Source organism: Watersipora subatra, chromosome 3 (assembly GCF_963576615.1).
Source record: "Watersipora subatra chromosome 3, tzWatSuba1.1, whole genome shotgun sequence".
Lineage (NCBI taxonomy): Eukaryota > Metazoa > Bryozoa > Gymnolaemata > Cheilostomatida > Watersiporidae > Watersipora > Watersipora subatra.
In genome coordinates, this window is record NC_088710.1 from 25,673,222 (window position 1) to 25,690,189 (window position 16,968).

At 32.7% G+C, this 16,968-nt stretch overlaps 1 protein-coding gene across 1 annotated transcript in view; it reads right to left on the reverse strand.

Annotated features, from left to right (window-relative positions):
• The window catches only part of LOC137392130 (uncharacterized), a 75,094-nt gene extending 62,747 nt beyond the window's left edge, over positions 1–12,347 (reverse strand). The window contains exons 1-2 of the mRNA XM_068078759.1: positions 12,331–12,347; positions 11,580–11,770 (exon numbers count right to left, since the gene is read on the reverse strand). Coding sequence (XP_067934860.1) covers positions 11,580–11,762 — 183 coding nt within the window. The 5' untranslated portion in view covers positions 11,763–11,770; positions 12,331–12,347. The remainder of the gene's footprint in view (positions 1–11,579; positions 11,771–12,330) is intronic.
• Positions 12,348–16,968: the final 4,621 nt, after the last annotated feature.

A 16,968-nucleotide genomic window follows, 5' to 3' on the forward strand; every position in this document is an offset into this window, starting at 1 on the left:
TTCTGGTGCTATTGCTACATATGATTGGTTAAATTCATGTTGCGCTCCATCAGTGCTTTTCATCAAAACAGACAAATACAGTATAAAGACTTGCCAGAGTCTCGGCTTTTTTAAAATATTGAGCTTGTTTTTAATATCGACCTTCAATTTAGTCCAAACAATGCAAACTAATTAGAACTGTTTTAACTACCCCACATTGTACATGTATGTTGAATAGATGAAATGGTACTAATATTCTGTTAATTCTGAAATCTTTTTTGACTTGCTGTAATATGCAATTTCACAAAAATTGATGGTTTTTTAAACAGTCTAGCTGTTAAGCCTTCCAATATATTAACTAATACCCGAGCAGTCTATTGTGGTATAAGAGATTGTTAGATGGGTCAATAAAGCACTGAGAACCAATATCTCCACCACTATTTCAAATATATAGAGGTGTTTGATTAGTGCAGTTGTTTAGCAAGTGTCAGACTATTTTACAACAACTTGTGAGTTCAAAACCTAGATTGACGCAATTTTTTGCAACTTGAAATAAATGGGCAGACATAGCTTTTGTTAGACTAAAGAATGTCTAAGGCATACAGAGTGCTGGTAAAAAGAAAGTTTAAATTTCAAGTGTCGGGTAGGTAACAAACTAGAAATTATACATTCCCAGAACATTCCAAGGAGGTTTCGAAAAATGCCAGAAACGTTTTATCGCAGGACTGTCACAAGATTATGTGTTGACACCCTTTGAACGTTACTCAACTTTTCAGCAACGCTGTGAAAAATACGTTGCTCGAAATGTAGACATATTTATACATTTAGATAAAGCTTTACAGAATGTTCCTTTAACAAATCTTCTACAATCTTACTATAATGTACAGCGCTTAAACTTACCAGAACATGTTTTTCTCAAGCTCTACAAAATTTCGCCAGTGTTGCACGTTCGATACAAACCAATGTTTCTATAATACACCATGCATAGCTTTCGTACAACTTTTTTCTCAAAGACATTCCACAAACATTGCACCATAAAGATACAAAAATTATTACTAAATTGTCCTTAAATTTGATTTGTCAATTTGATTCCTTATGTTTACAGATACAGTATGGTTGCAATACTGTATATTTTGATATTTTGGTCCCAATAGTAACATGGTATAAGGAAACAAATATAAAGAACTCAATAAAAATATAACTATGAGAGTACAAAACTCTATATATAAAAAATGTATAAAGATATCATCAAAATATGGCAAAACAAAAACTTTTAGACCAGAAAAAAGTATATATCAATGATTCACAGATACGAAAAAAACACAACTATGATAATAGTTGTAAATATTTTTACAGTGTACCCAACGCCTTAACACATTAGAATGGAGTTAATCCAGTCCATATTTTGATTGTGGTGGCAAAGGGTGTTTTTTCATCCAACAAATCAAATAGCAGTACAAGGCTTTTAGGTCTGAAATGAAAAGATGCATTCATAATAAAAAATGATAACTGCTAAAGAGCACGGAATACAGCATTAAACTTGAGGTTGCTCTACCACATTACAGAATCTCTTGCTAGATACATGAAATAGATTCTGCAATACTTTTCTTGTCACTATTTGTGGTCACTCTATACTATGGTAATATGGACCACTTATTCTAGAATCTATTCTTGCATTCTAGAATCACAATTCTTCAGAATAAGCTGAACCAAATGCAAGAGTGCAGAACTACAACGCTTTCAAAAAAAATCCTAATCATATAGTTGTTTATCCAAGTGCTACAGTACATAACGAATTTTCTTATATGGCTTCAAAATGGTTTTACCACATCATAAAAATGCACAAGTATATCACATTTAGGGTTGTGTTAATAGAAGGTTCTGTCAAAGCGTTCCTTCTTTAGGTGTCTTAAATTTAATTAACATTAAAAAATGAGTTTTGTTGTAGAATATTAATGCGGTAAAGTGAGTATTAAATCCCATTGAGCCAAATATATCAACTGTGGAATTATTCATTAAAAAATAACTACAAAATGGAAGCTAACAAGTCTGGTTTCGTTCTAAGTTATTTGTTTGGATTAAACCTTTCTGAGGAGGCGGTGTGTGTTGGCAAACAGATATGCAAGTAAATGAAAAACACTACTAACACTATTGCAGATTGTTCCAAAGTTGTGAGAAATGCAAATTGTAGATAGGTAAGGAAAAATGAATTTTAAACCAGAAAATTTTGTAACTTTCAGTTGGTCCAGAAGTATGGCAGCAGCCTGCTTTTGCGTTTTCTTCATATAATTTTGTTGGGACCAGTGAATCTGATGTTATAATAATAAATAGTAAGTCAATCTTAACTCTTGAAATGGTTATACAAAAAACTAAAGAAAACAAATTGAATTTAGGTTGCAGCATGAAGGCAAAAGTGAAAAAGCTGTGGCCTCCTAAACATTGTCGAATTTTCAAGTCACACCTATTTTAAATCCTATACTGTAGTAAAATAAACCCATAAAACTGATGGATTATTTTACTATGATAGAGTTAGACGTTTGGAATCAAGCCAGTACTACTGTCAATCTAACATACTTATTACAATATCGAAACGATGTAAGAGCAAGCTTTTTGGAGTTGCTTCCTAGTGATATACATGTGGAAATGACTCTTGAATATTCAAAGTTTGCTCTGCTTAAAATTTTGATAGTAGCTAAAATTGCTTTCAACCTGCTAAAAATGTTTACATTTTGTACTACAGCATTTCTAAATTTGAAACTATTATCTCCAACTTCCCATTACAAAAATCACAGTTAAATGAAGAGCAGCTATAGATCTACCGCAAATTCTAGCGTACAGGTCGACACGGTGTATAAGCTGACATTTAAAGTTTTGTTTACAAATCCTTGTTTTGACACGTACCTGTCACAAACCTTTCTCTGACTCAAACTGTTTGGTTGCTAATACATGTAGTTTGTTCAGGATCATATGTGGCAAAGAGTGGCTGAAGAAATGCATTAAAAAAACGCCATAGGCAAGAACGAATGTTTTTGAAGCCTTTTGCAATACTCCAACTAGCAAAATAATGAGAGAAGGAAGTTTTAGTCAAAATTACTGAGCACAAAAAACAGCGCTTCCCCAACGTTTGATTCCCTCTCAGTAAAAGAAAAAACTGCTACAGCTGGTAATACCTATTTAACGAAATGACATTGCTGTAAGATAGATTTCTATCAGAGATCATGTATCACGTACAAGAAAACAGATAGATAAATTATGGTATGTGTATCAAATAAATTACCGAGATGTGGGTTAGTAGACAACTAATACGAAAACAAGCATTAAATTAAAAAATATATCAAGTTTCAAGAGAATTTTAGGGATTACCATTTGAATGATGAGTAATGGGATGTTTAGTTTGCTAAATCTCATGTTGAGTATGTTCACTAGTATTTTAATATTCCATAAATAAATTCCTATATGACATATCATGTAATTTTTATTTGCAGCGGTTAAGATTCAGCAACTTTGAGGAAAGGCAAAGACTTGCATTTGACAAACACCGTTATTCTAAAGGTTTGCTAATGCATAGCCTAATTTAGACCTCATTTTACCCCTTGTTAAGGCATTTGATAACATCGCAGTGACATATCAAAAATTAAAAGTTTAATTGAATGTTGTTTTTCCCCTGAAACACTGTGGTACAGCTATTGAACAAAAGCATTATGTGACCCTTTGAGTACTACATTACTTATAACGCATTCCTGCTTTCAGACAAAAACATTTTTAGAACGAATTATATCTATTCCATATCTCGTATATATGCTTTTCAATATAATTCCCATTGTCAAACCACATTGAAGAACAGTAAATCACAACATTTTCCAACCCTAAAGAAAACTGAATGAGTAACAACTTGTTTAAAAGTCATTTTTACTAACGAAAAAAAATCCCAATTTGTAAAAATGCAAAAACTATAACCACTTGCAACAACAATAGCCCAAAACTGTCAAAATCAGTTTTTAAAATATTATAAATTTTTATCACCAGTTTTATGTGAGTGAATCATGGTTAAAATGTTAAACTTTTGTATAATAAATTTTGTATAAACTTTAGAAGAAGTAAAACAAGAATACAAACTTTTCTTGTGGTTCCTTCCTGTCCGATATTATTACTTACAATGAATATTTTTAGAAATTTCAAAGAATTACGGTCATGATTTTCACCTTTCCAGAACATCAAACTTCATAAACTATCAAAATTATAACCAAATTTTGTGTCAGTGCCTATGAACAAAACCATTTGCGCGTGGCAACCCCAAACAGACGCTTTTTTATTATGACACAATCAAGACTGTTAACTCACTCTGTAAAGATTTAGTAGACCTAAACTGACCAATTATTGTCCAACTAAAGTATGGGAGGCCTACGCAAGTCTTATATAGTGCCAAATGCCTGTTTGAGATTTTGTGAAGATTTTATTTTATTTTTGTTTATTGAGTAATCTTTAGACCTACTGTGGTAAACATCGATCATATATTACAACATGTTTTCCACAAATCACCGTGGAAAGTAAACTGAATAGCAGTAGTTATACCTATAAAATATTTGAAAAAGATTACTTGGAGGTTTAACTGATATAATGATATTAGAGTTGAAGCCATACAGTATGTAAAAAGCAAGTTTAGGGATTTATATGCGTATTGTTTAATCCAAAAGTGACAAGATACAAGCACTGTGAAAATAGCTAAGGTAAAATGACAAGGCCAAGGTTTTTGCAACCAACATACTCTTTTCTAATATGTTGGTCAGACAGTTTGGTTGTGATTGCTTGCACTCTCGGCTTGCCGAGTTTCCATGTCAATGGCGTCTCACTCGCGAGTTTGCTTCTGGTTTAAAGGATGGCTGCCACTTTTTCGTTTCTACCAGTATCTTGCTCTGCGTCACTTAGTCATTTTGGGTTTCTCTCTTACTACCACTATTACCATCCGAGCAATAACTTCAGTCAGTGGACAAACACTCAAAGTAGCAAGAAAAGTAGCACTCATGCTTGAACAAAGGCTCTCTTTTACCATAAATGATTTTATAGTTCTTGAGCGAGGAGAGACAACCCTTTTAGACCTCCTTAGTTGTATCACTATAAAATTTGTAAAAGCGGCATGCGCTGTAGCTAATAATTATGTTAGGCAAATTACCTGAAATGCTTACCTTGACACTCAAGGAGAGTGGCAAACCATTAGCACACAGGTTTAGAAGGGTTTGGGTTGAGAGATTCATTGAAAAGCACACTTGACTTAATGGAATCTAAAGGTACAATAAACAAGGTTAAAATGCCTACTCATTGTGTTTATACCACTGTGCATGTGTTGAAGCCAATTGGATCACTATGCAACTGTCTTGACCCCACCAATCTAAACAGGTGTATCAGACAAGAACACTTTGCTTTGCCAACCGCTACTGAGATATTTTCAAAATTATCGCAGTAACAGGTTTTTTCCCCACCAGATGCAATTCAGGGCTTTTGCAACTCAAACTTAACTAAGAGAACAGTTTTTAACGACATTTGCAACTCCTTTTGGAAGACGCAGATTTCTTAGGCTACTATTTGGAATAAGTTCAGCTTTGGAAGTATTTCATAGAACTGTAAGTGAAATATTTTCAGATTTTGATTTGGTAGAAACGTTTGTGGATGATTTACTATTTGATGCTGCTACAAAGATGAAGCATTATGCTATACTTCTAAATGTGTATCAGCATCAACCTTTTCAGCCAGAAAGGCATTTAATATTTGATAACTTTAGATAAATAGATATTGAATATGGCTCACTGTCATAACCATAAAAGTTATACATCCAAGCAGATAATTGAATTGCTAAAACAACAGTTCTTGGACTTTGGCAAACCTGAAACTTAGGTATCAGACAATGCGTCATACTTTAACTCACTTGAACTTAAATCTTTATTAAAGCTTATGCTGTCAATCATATAATTGTTAGCTCACATTTTTCTAGATCAAATAGAATGGCTGAGCGATGATACAGCCAGTGAAGACAAATCTAACTAAGGCTCATCAGTCTCATCAAACACTTAATGATGTTATAAGCGTATTTACATCTACACCTTCAGGTAACGACCTCCCAGCTCCTTCAATTTTACTACAAGGTGAAACTTTAGATCAACACTACACATCATTCCTAAACAACTGAAATCACAGTATATCAACACAGAGAGGGCATAAGTTTATGGGTAAAATGGGACTCAGGATATGGGTGGAAGGAAAAGTTATAAAACATGCTGACACCCCATAAAGTTTTATAGTATGATTAGATGATGGCAGGGTTTCCAGGAGAAACCATTCATTTCTTAAAAAAAGATAATTGCTTCCGCAGCTGAGGGGTCTAGTTGCGCACAATCAAGTTATCTTTAAACGCATAGAAAACTTTCATTTAGAACACCTAACGCTGAACTGTTGGCTGAGACAGTGCCCATTTCTGTGGTTTAAGATAATGTTGCGCTCCGTGTGGCTTCAGTAACGTCGCCAGGAATAAAAGTTTCAAATCTACCAGATCAATATGGTGGAACTATTTATGATTAGTAATTGACCATAAAAACTGTACCTTTGGAAAAATTTCAGCCCTGCGGTCAATTTATATTTATAGCAGTTTAGATAATGTATACCATGCACGCCTTATCCTTTTAATTTTTAATCAATCTTTTGGCCAGTACCTTCTTGCTTGTATGTGTGCTTTATTGTTTTGTTTAAGTGTTTAATAGAATGATATGTTATAAATTGATCACATGTCGTAATCGATGTTAACTACATTTTACATGTAGTACCTTGTGAAAAACATTTTTGTAAAATATGACTACGGATTACCACAATAAAGGTTGCTCATATATATATTATATATATATATATATATATATATATATATAATGTACATGTTTGTGGGACCAATACTGCAGCTAAAGTCATCATCCTGTCATTGTCTTGTATAGCTATAAACTATTATCCTGTCATTATCCTGTATCGTCGTTACTGTTTTGAGTTCAGTTGTTGTTTAGTCAGTAAAACATATACACATACCCATCCTAAACTCTCACCTATCTTATAATCTACAATGACTAATACATACTACAAGCAACTTAACACTGCTGTAGCATCTCCATTTAAACTGTGCCAGTCATTAAATATGGCTATTTTCATTCCAAAATCCCATTTGCTTTTCCAATCCACACTACCATATCTTATTGGTTTGACAATACTTGCTTCTGAGTCCAAATGTACAGAGTGGAAGTAACCACAGAAAACAAAAAAGTTACATGTACCTACTTCGTCAACGCTTTCACACAGAAGCTTTGCCGTGTAAAAGCATTAGGTGTTCATCGATTACCCACTTTTACATTAGAACGTCTCATCACCTATTGATGTACTTTTACAGTGTGTGTCTTTGATGTTTTTATTGTTTTCATTATTGATTATATTCATTTAATTCTATATCTAAAATTTATTGTAGAAATTAAAGTAGTCTGCTAATTTGCAAGAGAAATCATGTGAGTACAATGGAGTAAGTTTCAGAGCAGCTATTTCTGGTGTATCAAAGAATCACATATTTTAGCTTAGATAAAGCGAGCGAAAAGGGTAAAAACTGTAAAAAGCTGAAGACATCGGAAGATTGAAAGTTGACACGAATTATATTTTTCTTGAAAGGTATCAAATTAGTTTATGTACTAGTAGTACAGGAAACTTAGAAAGCAATTTTCACATTGTTGATTCACATGCACACGACTTCTAAAATATCCTGTCAGATTGTACTTTAATAAAGATTCAATGCTGTATGTATTCAAAAGTCTTCTTTATATTGCTATATTATGCCTTTGGTAAATATTACTATACTTTAAGTATTTCTTTATTTTGTTTGGATCATGGGTAAATATCTTGAATTAAATGCGAAACATTAAATTGGCAAGTAATACTTGAGGTCTCACACTAGGTCATTGATATATTCAATCTGCATAACAAGTTGTATAATCACCTAGAGAAGTTAAGAAAATATTAAATTAATAAAGGTGCACTGTCCATATTAGTCAACTCATAAACTCAATATACAAGAAGTATGCTATTTAGAACAAACAACACAGGCTAACTCTGCATTCTGAATGTAAGGTGGGCAGTATCCAAGGTGGTTGCAGTGTCCTTGAACAAAGAAGAACAACGCTCCATCTGTACTAGCATGTAGTCCAGTTAAGGCTTCTGGTTCTTTGTCCATACAGACATAGTTATACGCTCTTTTGTGATTGTAGTGTCCTGACATCAGATATCCTTCGTACTCCTAAACCAAACAGTTTTTATATTTAATAATCACTCACACTTTTATATTTATTAACCAAATTACATTTGCTTATTTATTCTAAAGCAAATATTGATCTATTTTTTTCTCATTGGCATCTCATCATTCAATTGGGAGTTATCTATTATGTTTGTAATAAAACTGATAAAACAACATCCTTTTTATCATGATAACATGCTGATGAAATCATTCAAGATTATAAACATCTTGTGTCAAACTGAGCATCTGAGAAAACTTGCTCCGAAAATATGGTATGATGCTATTCTAACTTGTGTATGAAGCTAGCATATTAATAACTTTTTTGCTAATGCACATGTTACAGCTTATAAGTAATTGGACACACTAATCCACCAAATGTATAAAAAAAATTGTTGTTTTGAAATTTTCTCTTCCAATATCAGCTTATATACAAAGAAGCCTATATCGGATGATATGTGGTACTTCACCTTATTCCAAGATAATGGACAAGTTCTTTTAGCAGGTATCATAATAGTTGTAGATCTGCTAGGAAGGTAGCATCTGGAACAAGGTACATTCTGGTCATGCATACGACTAGGAAATATATTCGAGTCGGTCTGGTACTCTGCTCCATATATGTAATTACCCTGGTTACCAGCTAAATATGAGTTATACTCTGGCTCTGAAGGTAGACATGTATAGACAGATGACCCTCCTTCATGGCCATGGTATTGCCCTGCTGCTAGTCCTGTAGGATACATTAAGGAATCATGAAATTTAAGTAAATGCAATATTAATCAGCACTTGAAATCACTGGTAAGAATCACAAGCAATGTATTCTAAAGAATCTGCAAAATTATTATATTTTAAATGAATGACCAGTCATCTTATTTGCTTGATAAAGTTAGCCGCAAGGAATTAAAGGGTAGTAGATATATTTTGTAACCAACCTGTGTAGAGGAGCTGTGAAGCGTTACCACACGATTTTCTGCCCCATCTAATATACGAACTTCCTCCTCCAGAAGCTGGTTGTATGTCAGCTACAAAAAAAATCAAGTTACATGTTACAGAGTTTCCAATTTTTATAAAAGTTTTCATAGCTTTCAATTTTTCATTATCACAGATCTAAGTTTCATACTTTCCCGGGTAGCACTTAAATGTTTTGTACAAAATAAGAAGTGAAGAATTTTTTATTCTTTTATTATAGTTCACCTATTAAATCTACCATGAGCAAACTACCTGTTGCTTTCCAAATAATAATTTCATTAAATTCAAGTTTTTCTTGATACCAACTCCTCAATTGCTCACAGCGTACTACAAAAGAAAAACTCAACTAACCAGCTGAAGAGGTTTCCCTCTTCTCCTCATCTTCTTGCATTTGTCGTTCAATTTCTTTTAGCTTTCCGTTGTTACTTTGGAGGAGACTCAGCAACCCATGAGCAATTGTTTGATTAAACTCTTGTAGGAGTTCTTCTAAAAATAATATTGATGTTTCCTATCTCGAAAATAAAATGGTTTTTCTTTTCATTGACACAGTGTTTTTAAAATGATGTTCAACTTGTTTATTATTGTGAACATACCATTATCAGAGTGCCTGGCAGATGGTCGAGCTACAACTGACTTGGTGTGGTTTACCAACTTTTCAACCCTCGTTTTCAGTCCAGTCAGGTCTGACTCTTCGCAATCTCTGCCATCTCTACCGTCCCTACCATCTCTTCCTGGAGGTCCTTTTAAGTATGAAAGTTGTCCTGTTGTTAAAATACATGTATGTTACGATAGTTTTTTTTGATGCTGAAGTCTTTCATTAAATTAAAATAATATAAATATGCTTTGAGTAAAAACAAATAAAAACTTGAGCACAAGCTTTAAAAACTTCCAGGAGTGTCTAGGGAGCCTTTAAGCAATACAGAACATACCAGCACTCTGATGAGAAAAGGATATATTTAAAGTTTCCAAAGACTTTTTTCTGCCTGTGCAAAATATTTTCATTATACATGTACATGCAAAAACATTCTTAAGCAATTCCACTGATATCATCAACATTTTACCTTTAATAACCATTTTATATGTAGCTCTGATTACACCTGTCATGACATCATCAAGTCTTAATCAATAGAAAATCTCTGTTTACTTTCTGTTTACTTTTCACTACTTTTAAGTTTATTTGTATGGAGGAGTGTTGCTCTCCTGACCAACGCTGATCTTAATAGTGAAGTTTATACTTTTGTTTAAGCTTTACAATTAAACTTGAGTTAAACTACAGTTTTATCCTTTATAGATATCTAATATTTTGAGCAAATAAATAGTATACCAAATTTATCCAGCTCACAGGCCATAAGTAGTGTCAGTTTATGATATATCGAGGTCATGTAATAATTACTTTAATGTGCATATCTATTCTTCTTATCAATCAATTGAGAATTGTCTCTTTATGTTAGTAGTGCATTGAGAAAACAAGTTTTTTCATCATGACACCGTGACAATAACAGTATTTAAATTGAAAAAAACATATATTTAGCGTAGAGCTGAGGAACTGAACTAATCCACTGTTAAAGTACCGTTGTGTCCTGTTCTACTTTTTGTAGGAAACTAGCAAACTAACAACTTTGTTATTAAGTCTATTGCTTTGATTTAAAAGCTGAATACCAAAGATCTATTAAAATGTTGCTATAGTGAGTGTTACATTTTGGCTAATTTACCTGGTGATAATTGACTTAGTATGCCATCACTAACTCCCTCGTCTTCTGCTGATCTTTTTTGTATGACTTGTTCCATATCAGTAGGAGACATCATTGACACCTAGATATGAAGTTTTCAAGTAACACAATCCTATAAACCTCAGCGTCTCAAACAGTTTCTTATCCAATAAGTGAACAGCACAAATTCATTTATCTTTCGATAAATGAATTTTATCATAAGATGCGACATCATTTCCTGATTTTTTCTCAATAAAATCAAGATTTATGCTGAAGAAGAATTTACGCTGGGTACCAGTGCATGTTTTATGTCTACTGTTCCTATTATACACAACATACTTTGAACATACATCGTTATAATACTATCTGTTATATAAGATTGCAAGTCCTTGGACAGTTATATGTACCTGCACTTTCAGACAATTAAGTATGTTAAAAAAAAACTTTTCAAATGAAAACAACTTCTCATGTGACCATTCCAATGTTAAAACAAAAATTAAAAGAAATTAAGCTCTGCCGCACAATCCTACTTGCACCAGTTCAGAATATATTCTTGTTAAATTGACTATTACTAAGATCAATTGTCGTCAATCTACTGTACAGATTTCATAACTTCTCACCTGCATTCCATTTCTTTCTAGCTGATCTAGTCTTGCGGTTAAATGATTAACATCCTCCTTTAACAACTGGTAACTTATTTGAGAGTAGACAGAGAGAATCAGAGCAGAGATTGTTATAACAGCAGTCAATACCTGGATGACGTCATTACGCTTCTGTCGCTTGACTATGTAACCTTTTTCCATTATGTAATCTAAAATTAGCATACAAAACTTACAGATCATCTACCTCAAATAACTAATTTTATTCAGATCGCTGCATTTACTGCTCACCATATTATGTATTAACATAATAATTATAATTTAATAAAAATATAGTAACTCAATAATAACAAGGCATACCGGACAAGCAAGTTCTTATATGCTAATTTATTATGAAATTTCCCTCTCATGCTTTTAACCAACAATATTTTTATTACATACAAATTGTATAATTTTAAAATTGTTTACCCGCGTAAGTCAAATTTTTAAAGAACCCTGAACACGTAAATCTATAAATGTTAATGATTAATTACAATGCCATCATAATGTACAACTATATGCTGAGTAAGCCTGTTTTGTTTTCATTGTTTTGGTATTAAGAATCTTATTTGATGTTTCTCCATTTGTATTATCACAAAATATGTTTAGAAAATTTGGTATACCTCCAATATGAATTGTTAATTTTATTTTAAAAATCTGTGTGTATGCATTTTTAAATTCAAAAACTTACTCTAAGAGGTATCAAAAACTAGTTGTATGTGTATGTACTTGCCTTAGGCAGCAGCTTCCTTTGGCGACTGATATTGATGTATAGCTGCTTTTATACTCTGGTAAAGCGTCAGCTTCCGTTTGTGAAAAATTAGGTCAAATAATATATTTTGACAGCATCATCAGGTCAAAATATTTCACAATACCAGTTTTACTGATTTACCAATTTTGCCAGCAAAGGCATTCAATCAGTTCTGACAGCTGTCTATCCTAGATCATCTGTAGTATTCATTAAGATAAAAAGTTAAAGTTTGGTATGCATACACTCCATTCCATTGAAACAGATTTAATGTGGATCACACAATGTCAGTGCTTCCAACCTACACCAACCTCTATTATACTTCTGATGAAGTATGTTTTTTCAAGCATTTTTTAATCTGCATTGTGCGTTAGATAAGTTTTTCTATAATCTTGGCACAACAAATAATGACAAAAATATACCTTAAGATAGACCTAAATGATGTCTGATGCAGATCAATGGTTTTAATTGAGTTCAACGTGTTTCATTAACTTATATTTGATGGCTGTAAAGTACTTGAGAGTCATAAAACTTTAGTATAACACTCAATACTTCATTAATTGCAGGGTCATTAGTGCCGCCATATATTTTCACTTTGTATGTTTTTAGAATTATTTAGAGAAGATCGTAGATAGCAAACATTAGTTAATGAAATTTTTTTGACTTGCTTTAGTTTAATACAAATTTCTGTTTTAAACAAGGTTTAGTTTTGCAAGTTTATAATTACTACTACATGTGGTTGTTTTTCTCTAAGTCCCTAAAGTCAGAGATCACTGGAGAGATCACTGGTCACTTCGGAATCATCTCTAGCATCAGAGAACATTTGTTGTTACATAGTCTGCTTTTTTGTAGGCCCTGGATTATTGTGCAATCCTAACCAGCTGCATAATTCTGTTATTCCGTTTGGTATAAAAAGATAGCAGAAAAACTTTGAGGAATAATGATTAATAGTTTATGAAAGAAGTTTCAATAACAGCCCTGGCCAGCCATCAGCAGATCTTGTTATTTTATTAATGCATGTAATACAGATAATAGAAATATCAGCAATTTTAATAGTAGAAACGCTTGTGAAAGAACTGGTCTAGCGGGAAATAAATGACATGACAGCTGGTGTGGTGGAAATGGTCCTGTTATAAATATTATGGCCTGATTCACCAGACATTTTATGAAAGTGTTCTGCACTTCATTTTCCGATTGTTTGTGAATAACAGCGATTTAACCTAGTTACCCCTGTTTGTCATCTCTTGCGGTGCCATCACAGGCTATCACAAATGACTTGATTTCAAAAACAAATGCACTGATTGCCAAAAAGCTGACACTGGTAAAATAGGCAGCAGACACTTGTGAAATACATCGACATGCAGGAGAATATCATGCCTTGAAAGGCGCAGCATTTAGCCACTCACTAAAGATGTAACAATATAAAGTACATGTAGTATTTAAGAAAAGCCCTTATTGATTACAAGAACTAATAATATTCTAAGAGATTAAACTAGACCAAAATCTATGGATGATGCTGCATGAAATAGCTGTGCAAAATTGAAATTTTTAGAGGCTTTTAGATATCTGTAGAATATCCGTATTGTGTTTGAGTAATGACAATATTATAATTAATGATATCAACTCTTTAAGGAAATTATTGATTCCGTTGTTTTTTGGTTTAAGACTAAGTTAGAATCAGCTAAATAAACCTTGTCTCAGTCACTCTTTTTAAATCAACCAATTCATGCCAATAGAGAATATTTGCTTCAGTAATATTATAGTCAAAGCCAAACATATATGGATGATTACCTGGCCTGTGTCAGAAAGCTTCTTTAGCATTTGTTTGCATTGTTGTATGTCATAAAACAAAATCACCACATGAATGTTGTCACAAAATGTTACATTACAACTCTATGACCATGTACAACCTGATGGAAAATGGCCTAGCAAGCGATATCAGACTAACATACGCAGTATATCAGTACTACTGACTTGTAAAACTAATTTACTCTGTGTATTAGTACTACCGACTTATAGAACTACCTTACTATATATACCAGTACTACTGACTTATTGAACTACCTTACTATATATAATAATACAACTTTGTTTATAGAATTAACTTACTCTATATAATAGTATTACTGACTTACTGAACCAACCTACTTCTTAAATTATTTATAATAACCCAACAACAAATATTAAAGCTGGAAGGAATTAAATTACCACTTTATCACCAAACTTATACACAAGCGCTTTACATCTATTTTATATTTATACTTTTGAGCCTACTTTTCCAATCTATGACACTTGCATAACCTTTTATGATAGACTATCACTCGCAGTAAACGAACAACCAACTTGTTTTGGAAAATTTATGAATGTTCACAGCACTCTACCCGATATACCAACTAACCTCAATGCTTGCACTCATGCTGAGTCATTTCATGATATAATTATTAGTGAGGTATTGTGTTGAAACTGATCACTTGTAGTTCATGACCTTGGCAACACGAGTTGGAATCTTTACATTTATGGTTTTTTATTTCTGTCACCAGATGGCAGTAATTACCACATATGCTGTAACATCTCACAGTTATGGTTAATATAATTACATGAGATTTTTACACTTTCTCATTGCAATTTGCAAATCCAAAATCCAAACAATAATTCAAACCCCCTCTATAACTTTCAATGCCTGCTACAACGATGTTGCTTTTCTTCCCCCTAATTATTCACTTCTACCACACAGACATGTGTTCTGCTGTGTAGCGCATTCCAGCTCATGCAGGTAGAACTAATCAATCTAAAATGAACCTGAACTGTTACTTTTGTGAAGTCAAAAATGAACAGAAATAAAAAGTTTCAGTAGAACCGCTCTAATGAAATGTCATCAACCAGTTTTCTACACTGAGCTGGTGTCATAATCTTCTCTTGTATTCATCTTCAGATGAGCTTTAGTTTCTGAAAATGTCTCTGTGTATCTCTTTATGTTTTTTTTGTTTTTCATGCTCAGAGGCTCGAGCTTTGTCCTTGACATCTTTAAACCTCCTATATAGGAGTCTGGGTTACATAAGACCTGACCAATGTAACAATAAATAATTCTTATATTTTTGGTCATATAAGGATAAGAATATCGTTTAGGAGATCAGGCTTCTCTCCAAAGTTACGGTCAAAAATATTAGTGTTTTATATTCTACTGTATTATAGTTTAATTAGTAAATATCTGGCAATGAACGGGTAATAAAATAATTACCCAATGAACTTGAGTAACTTAAGAGTAACTTAAGCTGACTAGAATTAACTTGTAAGTTGGTAAATCAACTTACTTAATAAGAGCACACACAAGAGTATGGCTAGACATAATGATCTCTCATGCAATCAATTATGGCCTTCAATCACGCTAGTATTAACCAAGAACATTTATCAAAGACTTCAAGAGTACGGAGTGCTACTGGTGTAATGAGTATGGCCACAATTATTTCTTTGTTCAGCAATGTACCTGCCTAACCTAGTGGTAAGCACACTTGTCTGCAAACCTTAAGGTTCCAAGTTCAAATCCAAGGCCAAGTAGAATGATAATATCCATAACTTTAATGCTATAACTGGACACACCAACAACAGACAGACAAAAACTGCTATTAATATATTGTATATATAAACTTTATTACTTTATGTATTGTTCCAATATGCTATATCCACTTGCTTGGTATTATGCGGTGTTAAATCAGTTTATAACAAACCATACAAAGTATAATATGTTGTCTTGCGCTATACTGTAGTATTCTTTAATACATACATAATTTTATCAGATAATCTTATAACATGTCGTGTCATGCTATACTAATACCCCGGCCGTCTGATGTGCCATGGGTAATTATGCAATTATCTTGCAACAATAATGAGTTGGTAATTGAGAAAAAGGTAGCGTGATGGGCAGCCATGCTGATAGTTGGAAGTTCAAATACCACATGATGCAATCTTTTATGAAGACAGTCATACATGTAACTTCAAACAAACAGCTGCACCTTTAATGATAGTAAAGATGGCGGCAAAGATTGCGGTAGAGATTATGGTAAAGATTACGCTAGAAAATACAGAAAATATTTTGGTTGAGATAACGATAAAAGTTACGGTACATATTACAGTAAAGTTAATGCCAATAATTGAGGTAGAGATTACGACAAAGATTACGGTTATGATTAAGGTAAAAATTATGGTGAAGATTATGGTGACGATTGCGGTGAAGATTATAGTAAAGATCATCATAGAGTCTATATTGAATTACATCAGTTTATAATATATTATAGTGTAATGTAGGCCCTACATGTATTGAATTGCATCAAATTATAACATGTTGTATTAAATCATATTACATATATTATGGCAGGTAATGAAACATTATAACATATAGTAATATCAGTGTTGCTTTAACAATAGTGTAGCACATATTGATTGAGTAAATTCTGTTCTTTATATTACAAGTTTTATAACAAAGTGAAATATTATATTATTTTATATAAGTATAATCTTATCAATTTCTAATGTTCAGTTTAGTAAATGAACATTTTACTACCTCTAATTCATGCATCTTGTGAGAAGTCATATTGCGCTATCTCACTGCACAAAAGGATATTGCTG